The following is a 23,163-nucleotide window of genomic DNA, read 5'->3' as shown; positions in this document are numbered from 1 at the left end:
AACAATTGAAGGGCAAAACGATCCCATAGAGCAAATACCTGGTGTGCCACCCGTGATCAAAAGGGTGGATATTGACAAGTATTCGAAACAACTTTGGAAGCCAAGTGCAGTGCCCTTGCCAATTCCTAAAAAGTTTAAAATATCTGATATTTCGAAATATGATGGAATGACCGACCCTCGATATCACGTAACTGCATTCACAATCGGCGTAAAAGGCAACGATTTAACCAAACAAGAAATTGAATCGGTTTTGGATAAGAAATTTGGTGAAACACTCAAGAAAGGAGCATTAACGTGGTATTCTCTTTTACCTGGAAATTCTATTGATTCTTTTGCTGAGCTTGCAGATTTATTTATAAAAGCACATTCGGGAGCTCAGAAGGTTGAAAAAAGGATGGAAGACATCTTTAAGGTAAAATAGGGGAATACAAAATTACTCAGGCAATTCGTACATAAATTCCAACGGGAGAGGATGATGTTACCTCGGGTACCTGATAACTAGGCAGCTATTGCATTCGCAAGTAATTTAAATGAGAAAAGTTCAGAAGCCACGAAAAGACTGAAAGAGAGTTTGCGGGAATTCCCAGCGACAACTGGGAATGATGTGTACAACAAATACAACACAAAGTTGCGGATAGAAGAAGATACGATCGCACAGTCAAGAACCGATGAAAGAGTAGGATCGAGATGTTCAAAATCAGAAAAAGGACCGGAAAAATAGGTACGAACCTTACATGCGACCTGCTGGGTGGGACCCTCGATCTAAACAAGAAAATACAAGGTTTGACTCAAGATCGAGGCAAAAAGACACGAGTTCTTCATCTAGGTTCAGAAAGAAACGGGATGCATGAGGCAACGAATCTGGTACACATGCAAGGGTAGGTGATTACAGCTTCAACGTCAGCACCTCTGAGTTAGTATCTATTTTAAGAGGTATGGGAGATAAGGTGCAATGGCCTAAAGAAATGAGATCAGATCCAAGCAAAAGGAATCCAGATTTCTTGTGTGAGTTTCACAACGATCATGGCCATAGAATAACAGATTGTAGACTACTGCAGGGAGAGGTCGAGCACTTGTCGAAGCAAGTTTATCTAACTGACATGTTTAGCGAGAAAGGAAGACAATCATATATGAAGAACAAACAAGAACTCCCAAAACCTCCGTCACCAAAAAGAACAGTTAATGTGATAACTGTGGTAGATGAGGTCAATGGTGTAACTTATACAGCTGCAAAAAAGATGTCAAAAGTCACGGTTACTCATGGGAAGCGAGTTCACCAAGTTTTAGATGGAGATAGTATAACATTCAATGATGAAGATGCGGACAGCTTGATGATTCCTCACAACGATGCACTGGTAATATCTTTACTTGTACACGATACTAACGTAAAGCGAGTTTTGATTGATCCAGGTAGTTCAATAAATATCATTTTACTAAGGGTGATGAAAAAAATGCAAGCTAACGACATGGTGATTCCAAAGGCACGGTCCTTGGCCGGGTTTGATAATTCAAGTGTTATCACAAAAGGGGAAGTTTTACTCACCAAGTTTGATGAAGGGGTTGTTAAGGATACGAAGTTCTAGGTGGTAGATGCGGACATGGCATATAATATAATTCTGGAAGACCATGGATTCACGACATGGAGGTTGTCCCATCCACATTACATCAGGTTATCAAATTTCCTTCATTATGGGGAATCTGTCAAATCAGTGAAGATCAACAAGCTTCAAGAAGTATTAACTCGGTGGTGGTTTAGAGCAAGGTAGTCAATGATATAGATGCAAAATAGCAACTATAGAACTCGGTTGAGGACATTGGTGCAAAAACCTCAACTGAAGGCATACCAGGACAGACTGATGTTGATTTGAGACCCGATGTTATTCAAGAGCCAGAGAAATATGAAAATATTAACACAACTGTTGAAGAAATCAAAGCTATAGTACTATTTACACGTTGGCCTGGCAAAAAAGTTTATGTCGGAGCAAATTTAAGCCCATAAATGAAAGGTAAGTTAATCGAATTTTTACAAGCTAACGTAGATTGCTTCGCTTGGTCGCATTCAGATATGACAGATATATCACCGGAGGTAATGACTCACAAATTGAATTGTGATGACCCAAAAGGTCATCTTATGTTTTAGAACTCGAATCTGCGCTTTTAAGCCTTAAAAATATCATTTTTACCCTCCTCGATTTGCATGCGCAGTCCGGGCAGGTTTCCGGAAAGCTTTTATGTTGAAAACTAATGAAAATAAGAATTTTTTCCTTAAAAGTTGATTTTAGTTGACTTCGGTCAACATTTTTGGTAAACAAGCTCGGATCCGTGCTTTGACGGTCTCGGAAGGTCCATATCGATTTATGGGACCTGGGCGTATGCCTGGAATCGAATTCGGAGGTCCCTAGCTCAAGTTATGAATTTTTGATAAAAATTAAAAGTCTCGAAATTATTTGTTTTTCTGAATTGATTGATGTTTGGCATCGTTAGTACCGGGTCCGTATTTTGGTTTCGGAGCCCGGTATAGGTTCATTATGATATTTAAGACTTGCCTGTGAAATTTGGTGAGAAATGCAGTTGATTTGATGTGATTCGAACGTCCAGTTGAGAAAATAGTAGCTTTAAAGTGTTCTTGAGAATTTCATTTGATTTGGTGCTAAATTTAGAGTTCTAGGTGTTATTTTGGCGATTTGATCATGCGAGCAGGTCTGTATGATGTTTTTAGACTTGTGTGAATGTTTGGTTTGGAGCCCCGAGGGCTCGGGTGAGTTTTGGATAGGCCACGAGATGTTTTCGACTTTGGAAATCTGGTTTTTTCTGCAGAGTCTGGGTTCTGGCATGTCCTTTTTCGCGTTCGCGAAGGTCCTCTTGTGAACGCGAAGAGTAAACTGATGACGCAGTGATTTCTTCTTCGCGAACACGAAGGCTTGGTCACGAACGTGATGCGATGGGGGCATTACCCTTCGTGAACGCGACAAGCTCATCGCGAACGCGTAGTCCTAGGCCCTAGGGAGGGGGAGTCAACCTTTTCTTCATCGTGAACGCGAATACTGTCTCGCGAACACGAAGACCAGGGAAGGGTAGCCTATGCGAATGCGAGCACTGTCTCACGAACGTGAAGGCTTGTCAGCCTATACTCTTCGAGAACGCGACAGTGCTCTTGCGAACGCGATGAACACTGTCGCCCAGCACTTAACAGAATCCAAACACGAGATTTAGCCAAAAATTCATTTTTCTCAAAAACCAAACGGTGTGAGGCGATTTTTCAAGAGTCATTTCTTCCCCAAAGTGTTGGTAAGTGATTCTAAACTATTTTCTTTCAATTACCCATTACATTTCTTGAATTTTGAACCTAAAATCTAGAGTTTTCATGGTAGAATTAGGGGTTAGGGTAGAAACTAGGGATTTTGGGAATTTGGGGATTTAGACCTCAATTTTAGGTCGGATTCCAAAACCAATTATATATTCGGGCTCGGGGATGAATGGGTAAATCGATTTTGGTCCGAACCTCGGGTTTTGACCAAGCGGGCCCGGGGTCAATTTTTGGACTTTTTGGAGGAAAATTTGGGAAATTTAATTTATGCAATATAATTGATTCTTTTGGCAATATTTGATATTATTGAGTCATTTTTGAATAGATACGAATGGTTTGGAGGTGAATTCCAAAGGAAAAGCTGTTATGGAGAATTAAGTGGCATTCAGAGCGAGGTAAGTGTTGTGTCTAACCCTGACTTGAGGGAATTAGGAACCTTAGATTACTTGCTAAGTGAAATCCATGTGAGCGGCGTATATTTGAGATGACGAGTACTTATGCGCCGCCAATTTACTTGTTTTCCACGTTTCTCCATTTTTCTTGTATTGTCTCATTCCTATTCCTAATTGCTACGTGTTATACTAGTGTTGTGAAATTTATCGTTCTTATCATGTTTATGGATTTTCTGGTGATAATTGAGTTTTTATTTCAAAGTTGAGATTGATATTATGGAACCAAATGTTGAAGTAAGGTTTGTACTTGTTATTTTATCTCCCTGTTGTTGTTTATGCATTGCATTATGGTAAGGGAGAGTGTAAAAGCACGGAGGGTGATGCCATGCCATATTATGAGTGTTAATGCACGAAGGGTGATGCCATGCCATGAGATGAGAGTTAATGCACGAAGGGTGATGTCGTGCCGTTTCTATTAATTTTATGGTGAGATTGAGAGTAAAAGCACGAAGGGTGATGCCGTGCATTTTTCCTTACTTTATTCACTATTCCTATTGATTCATGGTATATTGACTACTCCGGTGATCGTTCTGTTGTAGTTCTTTATATTGTATTCCCCTCAGTATGTTCCCCTCCCGACATTTCCTGTTTAGTTCTTCACTTCTGTTATTTGCATATACACTTTTAAATTGTACAGGTTGATTTATAGGTGCCTTGCCTTAGCCTCGTCACTACTTCGTCAAGGTTAGGCTTGACACTTACCAGTACATGGGGTTGGTTGTACTGATACTGCACTCTGCACTTTCTGTGCAGATTTTGATACCGGCTCGGGTTGATCGAGATTTTGCTATTGGTCCGCTGTCCGGAGACTCAAGGTAGATCTATCGGCGTTCACAAACCTTGAAGTCCCCGTCTATCTTTTATGTTCTATTGTTTCTTTAATTCAGACAGTTGCATTTCTTTCTAACTATTACTTATAGCAAATTCTAGAATGCTCATGAATTGTGACTCTAGATCCGGGTGGTTGTAATTAATACAGTTTTATGATATTCCGCCCTTATTACATTTCATCTTAGTTAATTATTGTTATTTACTGAATGGAAATAAGCAATTAGTTTAATGATTCTCTAACGTCGGCTTGCCTGGCAAGTGAAATGTTAGGCGCCATCACGGTCCCGTCGGTGGGAAATTTTGGGTCGTGACAGTTGGTATCAGAGCACTAGGTTACCTAGGTCTCACGATTCACGAGCAAGCTTAGTAGAGTCTGGAGGATCAGTACGGAGACGTCTGTGCTTATCTTCTAGAGGCTATGAAGTTTAGGAACAAGTTTCACTTCTATTCTTCTCTGTCCTGCGATTTTGCTTTCTCAATACTAATTGAACTCTTCAACTCTTAGTCTCTCACAGATGGCGAGAACACGTACCACTTCCTCAGCTGAGCAACAACCAGAGCCTCCAGTGACAGCTCCTACACGGTGCAGAGGTCAAGGCCGAGGCCGTGCCAGAGGCCGAGGCAGTGGCAGGGCCCAACCTAGAACCCGAGTAGCAGCCCCAGCAGTGGAGCCTAAGATAGAGCTTGACGAGAAGGTTCCAGCCCAGACTGTTCCTACCGGACTAGCTCAGGTTCCGAAGGGGTTCACTGCCACCCCAGTACTTCAGGATGCTTTGGTCCATTTGGTGGGCCTTATGGAGAGTGTGGCCCAGACTGGAGCATTTCTCATTGCACTAGCTGTCTCTTAGGCAGGAGGAGGAGCCCAGACTACCACCACTCCTACTCTGGAGCAGATAGCTCCCCAGTATTAGGCACCAGCAGCTTAGGCAGTTGGTTTAGTTTAGCCGGTTATTGCAGCACAGGTCGGAGATGGACCAGTTATGTCTTCTGAGACTTTATAGAGATTGGACAGGTTTACCAAGTTCTTTTATGTTCACTTCAGTGGTTCTCCTTGAGAGGACCCTCATGATTATCTTGACAGTTGTCACGAGGTTTTACGAAACATGGGTATAGTGGAGACCAATGGGGTCGATTTTGCTACATTTTAGATGACTGGTTCCGCCAAGAAATGGTGGAGAGATTTCTTGTTGACTAGACCAGCTGGGTCACCTGCTCTTACTTGGGACTAGTTCTCTCAGCTCTTCATAGAGAAGTTTTTGCCTATCACATTGAGAGGTGTGTCGCCGTCAGTTTGAGCGTCTCCAGCAGGGCAGTATGACTGTTACTCAATATGAGACCCATTTTGTGGATTTGGCTCGTCATGCTATTCTTGTGCTTCCCACCGAGAGAGAGAGGATGAGGAGGTTTATTGATGGACTTGCTCAGCCTATCAGATTGTAGATGGCTAAGGAGACTGGGAGTAAGATTTCTTTTCAGGCGGCTGCTAATGTCGCCAGACGAGTCAAAATGGTTCTTACTCAGGGAGGTCAGGGGTCAGACAAGAGACCTTGTCATTCTGGTGAGTTCAGTGGTGCCTCATCTAGAAGCAGGAGTACTTTTGGTAGAGGCCATCCTCCCAGGCCGTTTCATTCAGTGCTTCAAGCATCCCACAGCTCAGGTGGTCGTGGCCCTCAGATGCATTATTCCAACCAGCTAGCCTACAGTGCACCTCTACTCCATAGTTATCAGGGTGGTTATTCTGGGTCAGCAGTCACAGCAGCCGAGGTTATGTTATACTTGTGGTGATCCGAGGGACATTGCTAGATTTTGCCCTCGAGCAACGGGTAGCTCACAGCATCAAAGTTCATGTGCCATGGTCCCGGCACCAGTTGCTGCACCACCTGCTCAGCTAGCCAGAGGTAGAGGCCTGACTGTTAGAGGTGGAGGTCAGGCCATTAGAGGTGGAGACCAGCCAGTTAGAGGCCGTCCTAGGGATGTAGTTCAGGGTGGTGGGGCCCAACCCCGGTGTTATGCTTTCCCAGCCAGGCTTGAGGCTGAGTCATCTGACACTGTTATCACAGGTAATGTTTCAGTTTGCAGTAGAGATGCTTCAGTTCTATTTTATCCGGAATCTACTTACTCCTATGTGTCATCCTATTTTACTTCCTATTTGGTTGTGCGCCGTGATTCTTTGAGTGCTCCTGTGTATGTGTCCACACCAGTGGGAGATGCTATTGTTGTAGATCGTATTTATCGTTCGTGTGTGGTCACCATTGGGAGTCTTGACACTCGTGTAGATCTTATACTTCTCAACATGGTTGATTTTGATGTCATACTGGGTATGGATTGGTTGTCACCTTAACATGCTATATTAGATTGTCACGCCAAGATGGTGACCTCAGCCTTACAGGGGTTGCCTCTAATAAAGTGGAGAGGGAATCTTGGCCATTCTGCCAGTAGGGTTATCTCTTATGTGAAGGCTCGGTATATGGTCGAGAAGGGGTTTCTAGTTTATTTTGCTTATATTCGTGATTCTAGTGCAGAGGTTTCTTCCATAGATTTGGTGCCGGTTGTTCGTGAGTTTCCAGAAGTGTTTCATGTAGACCTGTCGGGGATGCCACCCGACAGGGATATTGATTTCTGCATTGATTTGGCTACAGGCACTCAGCCTATTTCCATTTTGCCATATCACATGGCCCCGCTAGAGTTGAAAGAATTGAATGAGAAGTTGCAAGATTTGCTTGATAAGGGCTTCATTAGACCTAGTGTCTTGCCCTGGGGTGCACCGGTGTTGTTTGTGAAGAAGAAAGATGGATCGATGAGGATATGTATAGATTATCGGCAGTTGAACAAAGTCACCACCAAGAACAAATATCCATTGCCGAGGATTGATGATTTATTTGATCACCTTCAGGGTGCCAAGTTATTTTCAAAGATTGATTTGAGATCTGGCTACCATCAGTTGAGGATTAGGGCATCCGATGTTCCTAAGATAGCTTTTCGGACTCGGTATGGGCATTATGAGTTTCTAGTGATGTCATTTGGGCTGACAAATGCCCGAGCAGCATTCATGGATTTGATGAACCGTGTGTTCAAACCCTACTTGGATTCCTTTGTGGTTGAATTTATTGATGAAATCTTGATCTACTCCCACAGCCGAGAGGAGCATGAGCAGCACCTTCGGATCGTTCTTCAGACTCTGAAAGACAGCCAGTTATATGCTAAGTTCTCAACATGCGAGTTTTGGTTGAGTTCAATTGCTTTCTTGGGTCATGTTGTATCAGCAGAGGGTATTCAGGTGGATCCTAAGAAGATTGAGGTAGTCCAGAACTGGCCTAGACCCACATCAGCTACAGAGATTCGTAGTTTCCTGGGTTTGGCGGGCTATTACCGTCGATATGTGGAGGGTTTTTCATCCATAGCAGCCCCATTCACCAGATTGACCCAGAAGGGTGCCCCGTTCAGGTGGTCAGACGAGTGTGAAGCGAGCTTTCAGAAGCTCAAGACTACTTTGACCACGGCACCGGTATTGGTGTTACCCACAGGTTCAGGATCTTATACATTATATTGTGATGCATCTCGTATTGGTCTGGGTGCAGTATTGATGTAGGATGGCAAGGTTATTGCATATGCTTCACGGTAGCTGAAGGTTCACGAGAAGAATTACCATGTTCATGATCTAGAGCTGGCAGCCGTTGTTCACGCGCTGAAGATTTGAAGGCACTATCTTTACGGTGTACCATGTGAGGTATTCACTGATCATCGGAGCTTGCAGCATTTGTTCAAGCAGAAGGAACTCAATTTGAGGTAGAGGAGGTGGCTGGAGATATTGAAAGACTATGATATCACCATATTGTATCATACCGGGAAGGCAAATGTGGTGGCCGATGCTTTAAGTAGAAAGTAAGTAAGTATGGGTAGCCTTGCATATATTCCAGTTGGTAAGAGACCGCTTGCATTGGATGTTCAGGCCTTGGCCAACCAGTTCGTGAGGTTAGATTTTTCTAAGCCCAGCCATGTTCTAGCTTGTACAGTTGCTCGGTCTTCTTTGTTTGAGTGCATCAGAGATCAACAGGATGACGATCCTCATTTACTTGTCCTTAGAGACACAGTGCAACATGGTGGTGCCAAGCAGGTTACTATTGGAGATAACAGAGTTTTGAGGATGCAGGGTCGTATTTGTGTGCCTAATGTGGATGGACTTCGTGAGTTGATCCTTGAGGAGTCCCACAGTTCTCAGTATTCTATTCATCCGGGTGTCACCAAGATATATCAGGACTTGAGGCAGCATTATTGGTGGAGGCGAATGAAGAAGGACATAGTTGCCTATGTAGCTCGGTGCCTAAATTACCAGCAGGTAAAGTGTGAGCATCAGAGACCTGGTGGTTTTCTTTAGAGGTTAGATATTCCTGAGTGGAAGTGGGAGCGTATCACTATGGATTTTGTTGTTGGACTCCCACGGACTCAGAGGAAGTTCGATACAGTTTGGGTTATTGTGAACAGGCTCACTAAGTCAGTGCATTTCATTCCTATGGCAGTTAACTATTCCTCAGAGCAGTTGGCAGAGATTTACATTCGTGAGATCGTCCGTCTTCATGGTGTGCCAATGTCTATTATTTCTGATCAAGGTACGCAATTTACCTTGCAGTTTTGGAGGGCAGTTCAGCGTGAGTTAGGAACGCGGGTTGAGTTGAGCACAACATTTCATCCTCAGACGGACGGGCAGTCCGAGCGTACTATTCAGATCTTGGAGGATATGCTCCGCGCTTGTGTTATAGACTTCAGAGGATCGTGGGATCAGTTCTTGCCCCTTGTAGAGTTCGCCTATAAGAACAGCTACCAGTCAAGCATTCAGATGGCTCCCTATGAGGCATTATATGGTAGGCGGTGTCGGTCACCAGTTGGGTGGTTCGAGTAGGGAGAGGCTTAGTTGTTGGGCACAGACTTAGTACAGGATGCCTTGGATAAGGTCAAGATTATTCAGGATCGACTTCGCACAGCTCAGTCCAGGAAGAAGAGTTATGCCGACCGTAGAGTTCGTGATGTTGCATTCATGGTCGGAGAGAGAGTGAAGAACTAGGTAATGAGGTTTGGAAAGAAGGGCAAGTTGAGCCCTAGGTATATTGGACCTTTTAAGATTCTTGGGAGAGTAGGAGAGGTGGCTTACAGGCTTGCGCTGCCACCTAGTTTAGTAACTGTTCATCCGGTATTCCATATGTCCATGCTTCGAAAGTATCACAATGATCCGTCCCATGTGTTAGATTTCAGCTCTGTCCAGTTGGACAAGGATTTGACTTACGAGGAGGAGCCGGTGACAATTCTAGCTCGGCAAGTTCGCCAGTTGAGATCAAAGAGTTACCCTTCAGTTCGAGTGTAGTGGAGCGGTCAGCCTATTGAGGCAGCTACTTGGGAGTCCGATATGCGGAGTAGATATCCCCACCTTTTCACCAGCCCAGGTACTTTTCTATGCCTGTTCGAGGACGAACGGTTGTTTTAGAGGTGGAGAATGTGATGACCCAAAAGGTCATCTTATGTTTTAGAATTCGAATCTGCGCTCTTAAGACTTGAAAATCTCATTTTTACTCTCCTCGATATGCGTGCGCAGTCCGGGTAGGTTTCAGGAAGGCTTTTATGTTGAAAACTAATGAAAATAAGAATTTTTGCCTTAAAAGTTAATTTTAGTTGACTTCGGTCAACATTATTGGTAAACGGGCCCGGATCCATGCTTTGACGGTCCCGGTAGGTCTGAATCGAATTATGGGACCTGGGCGTATGCCTGTAATCGAATTCGGAGGTCCCTAGCTCAAGTTATGAATTTTTGATGAAAATTAAAAGTTTGGAAATTATTTATTTTTAAGAATTGACTGATGTTTGGCATTGTTAGTACCGGGTCCGTATTTTGGTTCCGGAGCCCAGTATAGGTTTATTATTATATTTAAGACTTGTCTGTGAAATTTGGTGAAAAACGGAGTTGATTTGACATTATACGGACGTCCAGTTGAGAAAATAGCAACTTTAAAGTGTTCTTGAGAATTTTATTTGATTTGGTGCTAAATTTAGAGTTCTAGGTGTTATTTTGGTGATTTGATCATGCGAGCAGGTCCGTATGATGTTTATAGACTTGTGTGCATGTTTGGTTTGGAGCCTCGAGGGCTCGGGGGAGTTTCGGATAGGCCACAAGATGTTTTAGACATTGCAAATCTGGTTTTTTTCTGCAGAGTCTGGGTTCTGGCATGTCCTTCTTCGCGTTCACGAAGGTCCTCTCATGAACGCGAAGAGTAAACTGATGAGGCAGGGATTTCTTCTTCGCGAACACGAAGGCTTGGTCGCGAACGCGAAGCGATGGGGGCGTTACCCTTCACGAACGTGACTAGCCCATCGCGAACGCGTAGTGTTAGGCACTGGGGAGGGAGAGTCAGCCTTTTCTTCATCGCGAACGCGAACATTATCTCGCGAAGGCGAAGACCAGGGAAGGGTAGCCTACACAAACGCGAGCACTGTCGCGCGAATGTGATAGTGCTCTCGCGAATGCGATGAACACTGTCGCCTAGCACTTAACAGAATCCAAACACGGGATTTAGCCAAAAATTCATTTTTCTCAAAAACCAAACGGTGTGAGGCAATTTTTCAAGAGTCATTTCTTCCCCAAAGTGTTGGTAAGTGATTCTAAACAATTTTATTTCAATTACCCATTACATTTCTTGAATTTTTAACCTAAAATCTAGAGTTTTCATTGTAGAATTAAGGGTTAGGGTAGAAACTAGGGATTTCGGGAATTTGGGGATTTAGTCCTCAATTTGAGGTCGGATTCCAAAACCAATTATATATTCGGGCTCGAGGATGAATGGGTAAATGGATTTTGGTCCGAACCTCGGGTTTTGACCAAGCGGGCTCGGGGTCGATTTTTTGACTTTTTGGAGGAAAATTTTTGAAAATTTAATTTATGCAATATAATTGATTTCCTTAGCAATATTTGATATTATTAAGTCATTTTTGAATAGATACGAGTGGTTTGGAGGTGAATTCCAAAGGAATAGCTGTGATTGAGAATTAAGTGGCCTTCGGAGCGAGGTAAGTATTGTGTCTAACCCTGACTTGAGGGAATTAGGAACCTTAGATTACTTGCTATGTGAAATCCATGTAAGCGACGTATATGTGAGGTGACGAGTACTTATGCACCGCCAATTTACCTGTTTTCTACGTTTCTCTATTTTTCTTATATTGTCTCATTCCTATGCCTAATTGCTACGTGTTATACTACTGTTGTGAAATTTATCGTTCTTATCATGTTTACGGATTTTCTAGTGATAATTGAGTTTTTATTTCAAAGTTGAGATTGATATTATGGAACCAAATGTTGAAGTAAGGTTTGTACTTGTTATTTTATCTCCGTGTTGTTGTTGTTTATGCATTGCATTATGGTAAGGGAGAGTGTAAAAGCACGAAGGGTGATGTCGTGCCATATTGTGAGTGTTAATTCACGAAGGGTGATGCCGCGCCATATTGTGAGTGTTAATGCACGAAGGGTGATACCGTGCCATATTGTGAGTGTTAATGCACGAAGGGTGATGTCGTGTCATATTGTGAGTGTTAATGCACGAAGGGTGATGTCGTGCCATGATATGAGTGTTAATGCACGAAGGGTGATGCTGTGCCGTTTCTATTAATTTTATGGTGAGATTGAGAGTAAAAGCACGAAGGGTGATGTCGTGCATTTTTCCTTACTTTATTCACTATTCTTGTTGATTCATGGTATATTGACTGCTCCGGTGATCGTTCTGTTGTAGTTCTTTATCTTGTATTCCCCTCAGTATGTTCCCCTCCCGACATTTCCTGTTTAGTTCTTCACTTCTGTTATTTGCATATACACTGTTAAATTGTACAGGTTGATTTGTAGGTGCTTTGCCTTAGCCTTGTCACTACTTCGTCGAGGTTAGGCTCGACACTTACTAGTACATGGGGTCGGTTGTACTGATACTGCACTTTCTGTGCAGATTTTGATACCGGCTCGGGTTGATCGAGATTTTGCTATTGGTCCGCTGTCCGGAGACTCAAGGTAGATCTATCGGCGTTCACAAACCTTGATGTCCCCGTCTATCTTTTATGTTCTATTTTTTCTTTAATTCAGACAGTTGCATTTCTTTCTGACTATTACTTGTAGCAAAATCTAGGATGCTCGCGAATTGTGACTCCAGATCCGGGTGGTAATAATTAATACAGTTTTATGATATTCCGCACTTATTACATTTCATCTAAGTTAATTATTGTTATTTATTGAATGGAAATAAGGAATTGGTTTAATGATTATCTAACATTGGCTTGCCTGGCAAGTGAAACGTTAGGCGCCATCACGGTCCCGTCAGTGGGAAATTTCGGGTCGTGACATGAATGAGGACCTATCATACCCACATGTCAAGCTAAAGAAGAGGAAACAAAGATCCTTCAAAAATCAGGTAATCCAAGATGAGGTACAAAAGCTTATGAAAACTTGTTCGTTACGAGAAGTAAGGTACCCTAACTGGTTAGCTAATACCGTAGTAGTTCCTAAAAAGAATGGAAAATGGAGAGTTTATGTAGATTATACTGATCTAAATAAAGCTTGTCCTAAAGATTCATTTTCTCTACCACATATAGATCAACTAATCGATTCTATTGCAGGACATAAGCTTTTGAGTTTTTCAGTTGCATATTCAGGATATAACCAAATAAAAATGGACTCTCTAGATAAAGAAAAAACTTCGTTTATCACAGACAGATGGACTTACTATTATAAAATCATGCCCTTTGGTTTAAAAAATGCTGGAACCACGTATCAAAGGTTGGTGACCAAAATGTTTCAAGAGGACTTGGGAAAAACCATGGAAGCCTACATTAACGATATGCTGGTCAAGTTAACACATGCGGGAGATCATTTTCAACACTTGTCAGACACTTTCGAGATTCTCCGCAAATACAATATGAAGCTAAATCCAGAAAAATGCTCTTTTGGCGTGGCTTAAGGTAAGTTTTTAGGCTTTCTCGTTTCTAACAGAAATATTGAAGTGAATCTTGTGCAGATCAAAGCTTTCGAAGAAATACCAGAGATACTCACGAGCAAAAAAGAAATGCAGAGATTAACAAGAAGAATAGCAGCCAGGGGGAGGTTTATATCAAAGTCATCAGAAAAGAGTTTTAAATTCTTTTCAGTATTGAAAAAGCAGAATCAATTTGAATGGACTGACGAATGTCAACAAGCCCTCAAGGACCTTAAATTGTATCTGTCAAATACGCCATTGCTAGCCAAACCAAAAGACGATGAAATGCTTCTCATTTATCTTGCTGTGTCAAGTGTAGTATTGGTACGAGAGGATAAAGGTAAACAATCCCCAATTTATTATGTTAGTAAATCTTTGTTAGATTCTAAGACACGGTATCCCCACTTGGAAAAGCTTGATTTAGCATTAATCATGGCATACAGGAAGTTAAGACCTTATTTCCAATGTCATCCCATTACTATAATAACTGCTTTCCTCCCTGAAGAATTGTCACGACCTAAAATCCCACCACAGGCGTCGTGATGGCACCTAGTCTCTAAGACTAGGTAAGCCAATTTCAATTATATTTTTGGAGCCATTTCTTTTTAATTAAATAAGTAACCAAAACTAACAACGGAACAAATATGAATGTACAACCTCCCAAGACTGGTAGTACTGAGTCACGAACTCTAACTGAATACATGGAATGATCACGAGGACCGATTATACAATACTGTTTGATTAAAATTAATAGTACAATGAAATGAAAAGACTCCTAGGGACTGCGATGACCAAGCAGCTCTACCTTGAATCCTTACGATCCTGCTTTAACTCTTCTCAAGTCCGATGTCTCCAATACCTGGCTCTGCACAAAAATGTGCAAAAGTGTAGTATGAGTATACCACGGTCGGTACCCAGTAAGTATCAAGACTAACCTCAATGGAGTAGAGACGAGGTACAGTCAAGACACTCACTAGTCTAATAACATGTGCAACATAATATACAAAATAATAGGAAATAATTAATAATAAGGGCAGGATAAAACAACCAGTGTTATGCACAACAGACAACAAGAATACCATTAATATCACTCAACAATTAATAAACACAATTACACCCAATTAAATCAAGTCCTTCAAATAAATGTCTTTTACATATAATTCTTCTAGATAACTCTCCTTCAAATATAATTTTCTCAAATAATTATTTTTCGAATATAATTCTTTCAATAAATCTTTTCAAATATAATTTCCTCAAATAAATATCTTTCAAATACAATTCTTTCATATAATACTTTCTAAGTAAAAATCCTTCCAAATAAATATTTTGAATATAATTCTTTCAATTAAAAAGTCACCATGTGACACCTCATTTCATAATCATAAAAATACAGGTCTCGGCCCTTTTTCATATTTCCACGGCACCTTGTGCCCATAATTAAATCATCATACTTCCCCGGCACCTCGTACCCTCATTTCATATCACAACTGCACGGACAATTCACGTGCTAATTATCATTATCATTTTATCACAATACCTCGTGCCCACATTTTATATCACAACTGCACGAACAATTCACGTGCCAAATATCCTCATTATTTACTAATGGCACCTCGTGCCCACATTTCATTTTATAAACCGCTTGGCAATAGCCACATGCTCTCAATTTCAACATAAATCAGATTGTTATCAATTTACCAACAACATGACAAATTACACAAGGTATAAAAGTAAACACAAGAAAATCACAACATCACATGAAAATTATCAACACCACAACCCCACATCATCACATGTCATCCCTGACAATAGCCACCCTTATCGCTCCTATTGCCACCCTTATCACTCCTATATCCACCCTTATCACTCCGCCCAGACAATATCAATAGCTACCCTTATCGCTACTATTGCCACCCTTATCACTCCGCCCAGACAATATTCCACCAAACACAACCATAGTGAAATGCCACCCTTATACCCACATAATATCAACGGTGAAATGCCACCCTTATATCTTCAAAATAATAATTAACACAACACAACAATTTACACGAAAAATTATCACGGCAACATAACAACATCAATTCATATCACAATTTTCCCAATGGCTACAACCAAAATTTCAAAGATACAACCAAGTCAATTAATTTTACAACAAATAGTCGAAGGCTCCACACAATGTGTACAACACCCAAAAACAATCAACAGAGATAGAAAATACTCAACATAAAGCAAAGTTTTTATTAACTCTAAATTTTTAATAATTATATAAACACCTCTTCTTAAGCTCATTTAATTAATTATTTGCAGAGGGAAAAATCCAAAATGAAATTAAATTCCAATAATTATCAAACCAGCAAATTCACGAAATTTCACAAATAATCAAATAACAATCACATCAACTTGTCATATAACAACAGAGTCAACAACAAGGATTTAGGCACGACAAATAGATGATTAAATATGTGCCAACAATTATCCAATTTACTACACAATATGCTCAAGACGTTAACTCAATAAAATTTGCACATATAAACCAAGTACGTGCTCGTCACCTCGCGTACATGGTATTCAATTACACAAATTGAACATAAGACTCAATGCCTAAGGGGAAATTCCCCCACTCGAGGTTAAGAAAGACACTTACCTTTTTGAAGTTAGGTCAATATTCTAAAATAGCCTTCTTGCTTGAATTGACCTCCGGACAACTCAAATCTATCCAAATTAATTGTATAACTTCATTAAAATTCATCGGAAATAATTTTGGATAATAATACGTCGACTTAAAATTTTATTCCAAAAAGTCAACAAAAGTCAACGCGGGACCCGCCTCTCGGAACCCGACATAGTTTTTATGAAATCCGAACACCCATTCCGATACGAGTTCAACCATACCAATTTTATTAAATTCCAATAACAAATCGACCTCCAAGAGGGTTTTCTTAAATTTAAACCAAGAGGGTTTTCTAAATTTTTCAACCCAATTCACTAATATAGTGATAAAAACAACAATAGATTCATGTAATTTAACAAAAATCAAGTTAGGAATTCTTACCCCAATGTTTTCCTTGAAAAACTCTCGAACAATTGCCTCACCCGAGCTTCCTTGGTCCAAAAATGGAAGAATGACACGAATTTGGACTTTATTCTGCTGCCCAGGGATTTGTTCTTCGCGTTCGCGAGACTCCCCTCGCGTTCGCGATGAACAAATTCTTCAAAAGTCATTTTCAAACTCTTCTCAGATAGCCTATAGTATAATGGTCATAACGTTTTGTACAAAACTCCAAATAATGAATGGTTTGACTTTCTGAAAACTAGACTCCAAGGACTATAACTTTCTTATGTTGCTCATCTCCCAATTCCTTATAGATTATGAGATATAAGCTTCCAACGTCAACCCTGTGCAACAGAGATTTCCAAACTCTTCCCGGACAGCCTATAGTGTATCCACCATACCTTTTGGTATACAACTCCAAATGACAAATGGTTTACCTTTCTGTAAACTAGACATAAAGAGCTACAACTTTCATTTTTGGATCATATCCAAATTCTTTATAGACTGCGAGATATGAGCCTCTAAAGTCAGACGACGAACAACAAAATTTCCTAGCAAAATCCTTCTTCGCGAACGCGAGAAGCTCCTCGCAAACGCAAAGAACAACACCAGAACCAGCAACCAGCTGCATCAAAACACCCAAACTTGGTCCGGAACCACCCCGAATCAAACCCGAGGCCCCCGGGACCCCGTCCAATCGTACCAACCAGTCCCAATACATAACATGAACCTGCTCGAGGCCTCAAATGACATCAAACAACATCAAAGCCACGAATCATACCCCGATTCAAGCCTAATGAACTTTGAAATTTCAAATTCTATATCTTGTGCTGAAACACATCAAATCAATCTGGAATGACTTCAAATTCGGCACACAAGTCATAATTGACATAGCGAACCTATTCCAATTTCCAGAATCGGATTTCGGCCCCGATATCAAAAAGTCAACCCCCCGGTCAAACTTCCCAAAAACTCATCTTTCGCCATTTCAAGCCAAATTCCTCTACGGACCTCCAAAATAATTTTTCGGACATGCTCCTAAGTTCATAATCACCATACAGAGCTATTGACATCATCAAAATTCCATTCCGGAGTCGTCTTCACACCATTTCGACTAGGGTAAAAATCCTAAGACTTAAGCATCCGTTTTGGGGACAAAGTGTCCCAAATCACTCCATATCATCCGGTAACTGAATTCAACAACGAACGCAAGTAAATACACATAATAAGAAGATGCTTAGGGCCTTATGTCGCTAGGCGTGGCTTAAATTCTTAAAACGACAAGTCGGGTCGTTACAGGAATACATTGCATAAACAAGAGTTATCAGGTAGTTAGCTAAATGGTCAATAAAACTCAGTGAGTATGATATCATACATCAGCCCAGAACTGCGATAAAATCATAGGTTTTAGCAGATTTCGTAGAGGATTTCAGCATGAATTTAGTTCCTGAAGTAGAAAAGGAACTACAGGTATTCACCGAATCTAATCCAGGGACTTGGACTTTATTTACCGATGGTAATTCAAACGTTAAAAGAGCGGGTTTAGGAATTGTACTAACTCCACCTTCAAGAGAAGTCATAAGACAAGAAATAAAGTGTTATCCAATCACTAACAATGAGGCAGAGTACGAAACTGTGATTGCAGGTTTGGAACTGGCATAAGAACTTGGTATAGAGCAGATTGTGATCCAAAGTGATTCACAGTTGGTGGTTAACCAGATGCAGGGGACTTACGTGGCAAGAGAAGCGCGAATGCAACAATACCTAGAAAAGGTACGGGAATTACTTAGACAATTTCAGTCATGGAAGGTTGTGCAGATACCCAGGGAAGAAAATGCAGAAGCAAATGCGTTGGCAAATCTCGTGTCTGCCACGGATGTAACAAATGCAGAAAATGCTATCGTAATACATTTGTTTCATTTGGCACTTGACCAAGACAAGAGTGAGGTAAATTTTAATAAATTTAACTTGGGATTGGAGGAACAAATTTGTGAACTTTTTGCAGTATGGAATCTTACCCAAGGACAAGAAGAAGTCACAATTGCTTCGCCAAAAAGTCGCCTGGTATTGCTTAATTCGTGGAAGTTTATATCAAAAGATGTTTGGCGGACCTTTAGCATGGTGCCTTGGCCCATCGCAAATGGAGTATGTGATGAGGGAAGTACATGAGGGGCACTGCGGAAATCACGTCGGGGGAAGATCATTGGTAAAAACATTAATAAGAGTAGGGTATTACTGGCCAAAAATGGAAGAAGAAGCAGAAAGCTTTGTAGCTAAGTGCGATAAATGTCAAGGATATGCCAATAACATGTACCGCCCAGTAGAATTGTTACATTCAGTTATTTCACCATGGCCTTTCATGAAGTGGGGCATGGATATTGTAGGCCCGTTACCTCAAGCTAAGGGAAAGGTACTAAAATCATAGAATTCTTTCAAAGTTGGCAGATCAAACGGATTACGTCCGCACCTTACTACCCTGCAGCTAATGGACAAGATGAGTCGACAAACAAAGTTATCATTAATAACTTGAAGAAGAGATTATTAGAACCAAAAGGCAAATGGCCAGAAGTGTTACCGGGGGTGTTGTGGGCCTATCGAACAATAGCGAAAACAAGTATGGGTGAAACTCCATTTTCGCTTGTTTATGGTGCAGAAGCTTTAATTCCAGTAGAGATAGGTGAACCAAGTATGAGATACACACATCTTACTGAGGAAGCAAATAAAGAGGAGATGCGAGTAAATTTGGATCTATTAGAAGAAAGGAGAGAAGCATCATTAATTCGAATGGCGGCTCAAAAACAAATGATTGAGCGATATTACAACAGGAAAGCTAATTTGAGATACTTCAAGATTGGGAACTTCGTCCTCAAAAAGATATTCCGATCGACAAAAGCGGCCAACGCAGGAAAGTTGAGTCCAAATTGGGAAGGCCCTTATAGGGTTAAAGGTATCGATGGAAAGGGAGCATACGAGTTGGAAACCATAGATGGCAAGGTACTATCATCAAACTAGAACGCAGTTCACTTTAAGAAGTACTACTTCTAGACAAGGAAAGTACCATGGTCAGGTATCACGCAAGTTCAATTTTGTTTTCTTCTTTTAAATTTTACTAACCATTTAGATGATAGGCAAAAAGCTTGCCCATACCAAATTATGATATTAGACCCAAAAGGCACGTGGAATACTGAATTATTCCGGTCTAGGTTACAACATTTCTGATGGAAAAGGGGTTATGCAATCAATATATAACTAAATGTCTCCGAGTCCCGTTCGTATTTTCCTTTTCAGGAAATGGACCAAAAGGAAGGAATAATCTAGTGTTTAAGATTTCATACTTCAAGGCTCCAACACTGGGGGACTATGCATATAGAAGAAAGCAAAAGTTGCGAAAAAGCATACTTCAGTTTAGCCTGAATCAAAAACCTTGAAGAAACAAACCTGTGGAATTTCTCAAAGGAGTGTGAACTCGCGAAAAGGATGCAAGATATTACATGTTCCTGTGAGTTTTAGGTTAAGGCAAAAATTTAATCACGGGATAATAGACCCGATTTTGTATTTACTCACGGGATAATAGACCCGATTTTGTATTTTTAAATCTGCTACAATAAAAGCAGTTATGAAAGTGTTGTACGAGCGATCATGAAAATAAAGTATGAAATTTATTTGAAAGTTCAAAATATAAAACTTCCTCAAATTATTTCTTTTTTCATGTCTACTCCATGTTTCATATATTTGCACCAATATTAAGATAAGACACCATCTTCATCAGTGTCGTTAACATAAAAGGTCCCTCTTTTATAAAACTCCGTGTTTATGAAAGCCACAGTTTGTTAAGGCATTCTTAAATGCAAGAAAAAGATCAAACATCCAAAAATCAAAGAGCATAATATGTGGCAAAAGCAACCGAAACGTTTATAAAAACAAAAAGGTGCTAATCTGTCATTAAATTTCCAAAATTAAGCTTAGGGAAAAAATAACATACGGAAGTCCCAAATAAAAGCTGACAAAAAATAGGGGAAAGGAGAAAACTAAGGAGCATCATCAACGGGGTATCATCAACAAGAGAAGAAGGATTAACTTGAGCATAAGAGGCTTGAACATCGGCTCTACCAGGAACAAGTCCATCCCTATCACCCTTGGAACCTTCATCTTCGGGTGAGGAAAAGCTTTGACATTGCTGAGTTTTATCAATTACTTATTTAGCCTTAGCAATCTTAGTATTAAGGTCAAAACCCTCCTGGTTGGCTTTAATTAGAGTCTCGAGGCGAGTGTTCAAAAAGGCCCAGCTCACATCCAATGATAGCTAATCCTCGAGAGCCTCATAATCCTTCTCCCACTGATCAACCTCAGCTCTCAACTCTTCTTTTTCTGCTTTCGAGGTATCAAAGTCTATCTTCAAAGGAGAAAAAGAACTTTCCATGAATTTAATTTTATCTGCAGAGGCACGGAGATCCTCCTGAGCTTGGGTAAGCGTCAAACCCAATTCTCCCCCGTAAACCTCTTTTTGATTAAGGAGTTCTTTCAAACTCCTTATCTCTTCAGTTGCCTTGGAAAGTTGTTCAACAAAAGAGGATTCCAGTATATCCTTGTCCTTCCCAACCTGACTGGAATAGGTTTTTTCAACCGCTAGCTCGGCAGAAACCATCCTCAATTGATGCTCCAAAGCGTTCTTCTCTTCTGCAAGAACTTCCTTTTCCAGTTGAAGACCTTCGAATTGTTCCTTCCAATTGTCAACCTCGGTGCGCAATTCCATAACTTGCTGGTCTTCTTGAGAAACTATTTTCATAAGCTCGGTACCAATCAAATTAATATGCAAAAAAGTAAAGGAAGAAGAGTTATGAATAAGGAAGAAAGAGGAACAGAAATATAAGCTTGTACCTTCAAAGAAGAATGAACGATGTCGTTCATTAAATTCAATGAGTTGTGTCTTTCTAATTTCTTCTTCTCCATGGGGCCAATCAGTGGCTTCAACCACACGTCGGCTTGACCAGAGTTTCTCAGTAAGTTCCCATCTTCAGGGACCTCAATTATGACCCTTTTCATCTCCCTCCTACTGCTAGAAGGTTCGGACTATGTATGACAAACAATCAAGGGAGTAACAACCGGAGTAACATCAGGCAAAGGCACTGAGGTGTTGACGGTAGATGAAGCTAGAAGGGAAGCAAGAGGCAATTCTTCAGAGACAGGCCCGAAAGCTTCTTCACCCTCGAAGCCTTGATCAAACAATCTATCAACAGAACTTGGTAGGGGGTCAACAATATCTTCATCAGAAATCACTAAAGGAACGTTCTCTGGCTCATCTTTGAGTCTGAAAGGAATTGCACTGGAGGGAAGGTCATGAGAGGAGGGTGCCTCATCATCAGAAACCACGCGTCTCCTGACGCGTGGCTTTCTCCCCTAAGATCCTTCCTTTGTTTCTTCTTCATCGTTAGAGCCACGGGCTTCGCCAGTTTTCATTTTGGAGGAAGAAGCACTTAGAATCCGTTCCTGAGCAAGACTCACGGAAAGTCTGGTTGATTGAACAGATGCGGGGCTAATACCACGAATAGCAAATCCTATCAAAAAGGAAAGGGAATGATGAGAAATTCTTGTATAAACAAATATAAGAAAAAGAAGAACTATGAAGGTAAAACGTACCATGTGTCTTCACTTTCCAATCATATTTTTGAGAAAGGAATTTCCACGATCTTTTGTCCATAGGGGCAGCAGTTAACATTTCTTCTACCCAAGCACGAAAGTCGGGAATCTCATCAAAAACTTTCATGGTTGCTGCAAAACGGGTACGTGATTACAAGAAATTATGCAAGGTATATAGAAAAATAGAAAAGAAGAAGAAAACTTACGTGCAAAATTCCATTTTCTGGGAAAGGCATGTTCTCTTCACCCACTAATCCACTAGTGGGAGCAGCAACGAAACGGGCATAACAGCCATGGTCTCGATCATCTTTAGGGCTAACCAGCATCCTCTTACTTCTACCTACGAGAGAAAAGACCCCTTCACGAAACAACTTGGGGGAGTAAAGCTGAAGCAAGTGCCGAAAGGTAAAAGGGACAGAACAGATCCAACAAATAATGCAGGCAAGAAACGGTCCTCCATACAATGGGGCCAATCTGACCAAGACACACATTGAAGTAACGACAAAACTCAATGATTACTAAATCAATATGAGACTTAAACCCCAAAGTAAAAGGGTAGGTATAAAAAAAAAGAGTAACTAGCATGATAAGAGGTGGTTCTCTGATTGGCACCAGGGACTAAAACTGGGAAATTCGATTTTCAATGGCGCTCTCGTCGAACCAAGGAAAGTAGACCGGTAGTGATCAAACTTGGATAAAGTTCAGCAGGGTTGAGGGAAGCTATAGAAGAAACTTGATTTCTCATTGTTTCACGGTCAGCTACGAAAGAGAATTCTTGGAGAACACTTTTTGCAACTGTAGGTTCACGCACAAGTTCATTTAAATCCTTATTCTAAAAAGAAGATCTGGGGGTTAAAGGAACCCTAGGTTTAGAAGAAGATGTCCTAG

At 40.9% G+C, this 23,163-nt stretch overlaps 1 protein-coding gene across 1 annotated transcript; it reads left to right on the top strand.

The window, feature by feature from the left end:
* Window positions 1-935: 935 nt before the first annotated feature.
* LOC138906680 (uncharacterized) lies at window positions 936-19,650 on the top strand. Its single transcript, XM_070196099.1, has 5 exons — window positions 936-1,355; window positions 13,626-13,923; window positions 18,314-18,585; window positions 18,644-18,844; window positions 19,084-19,650. The coding sequence occupies exons 1-5, from the start codon at window positions 936-938 to the stop codon at window positions 19,648-19,650; spliced, it is 1,758 nt and encodes a 585-aa protein (XP_070052200.1).
* The last annotated feature ends 3,513 nt before the right edge of the window (window positions 19,651-23,163 follow it).

The sequence above is a fragment of the Nicotiana tomentosiformis genome, chromosome 1, assembly GCF_000390325.3.
Source record: "Nicotiana tomentosiformis chromosome 1, ASM39032v3, whole genome shotgun sequence".
In the NCBI taxonomy this organism is placed as follows: Eukaryota; Viridiplantae; Streptophyta; class Magnoliopsida; order Solanales; family Solanaceae; genus Nicotiana; species Nicotiana tomentosiformis.
The sequence above is the reverse complement of the archived record's forward strand: the minus strand, read 5'-3'. Positions and strand labels throughout refer to the sequence as shown.

Coding starts and splice junctions, on each gene's coding strand:
- LOC138906680 (XM_070196099.1), top strand. CDS start 936: ATGGGAGATAAGGTGCAATGGCCTAAAGAAATGAGATCAGATCCAAGC. Junction 1,356..13,625: donor TTCCTCACAACGATGCACTG/GTAATATCTTTA, acceptor AATCTTGTGCAG/ATCAAAGCTTTCGAAGAAAT. Junction 18,586..18,643: donor TTGACCAAGACAAGAGTGAG/GTAAATTTTAAT, acceptor AACTTTTTGCAG/TATGGAATCTTACCCAAGGA.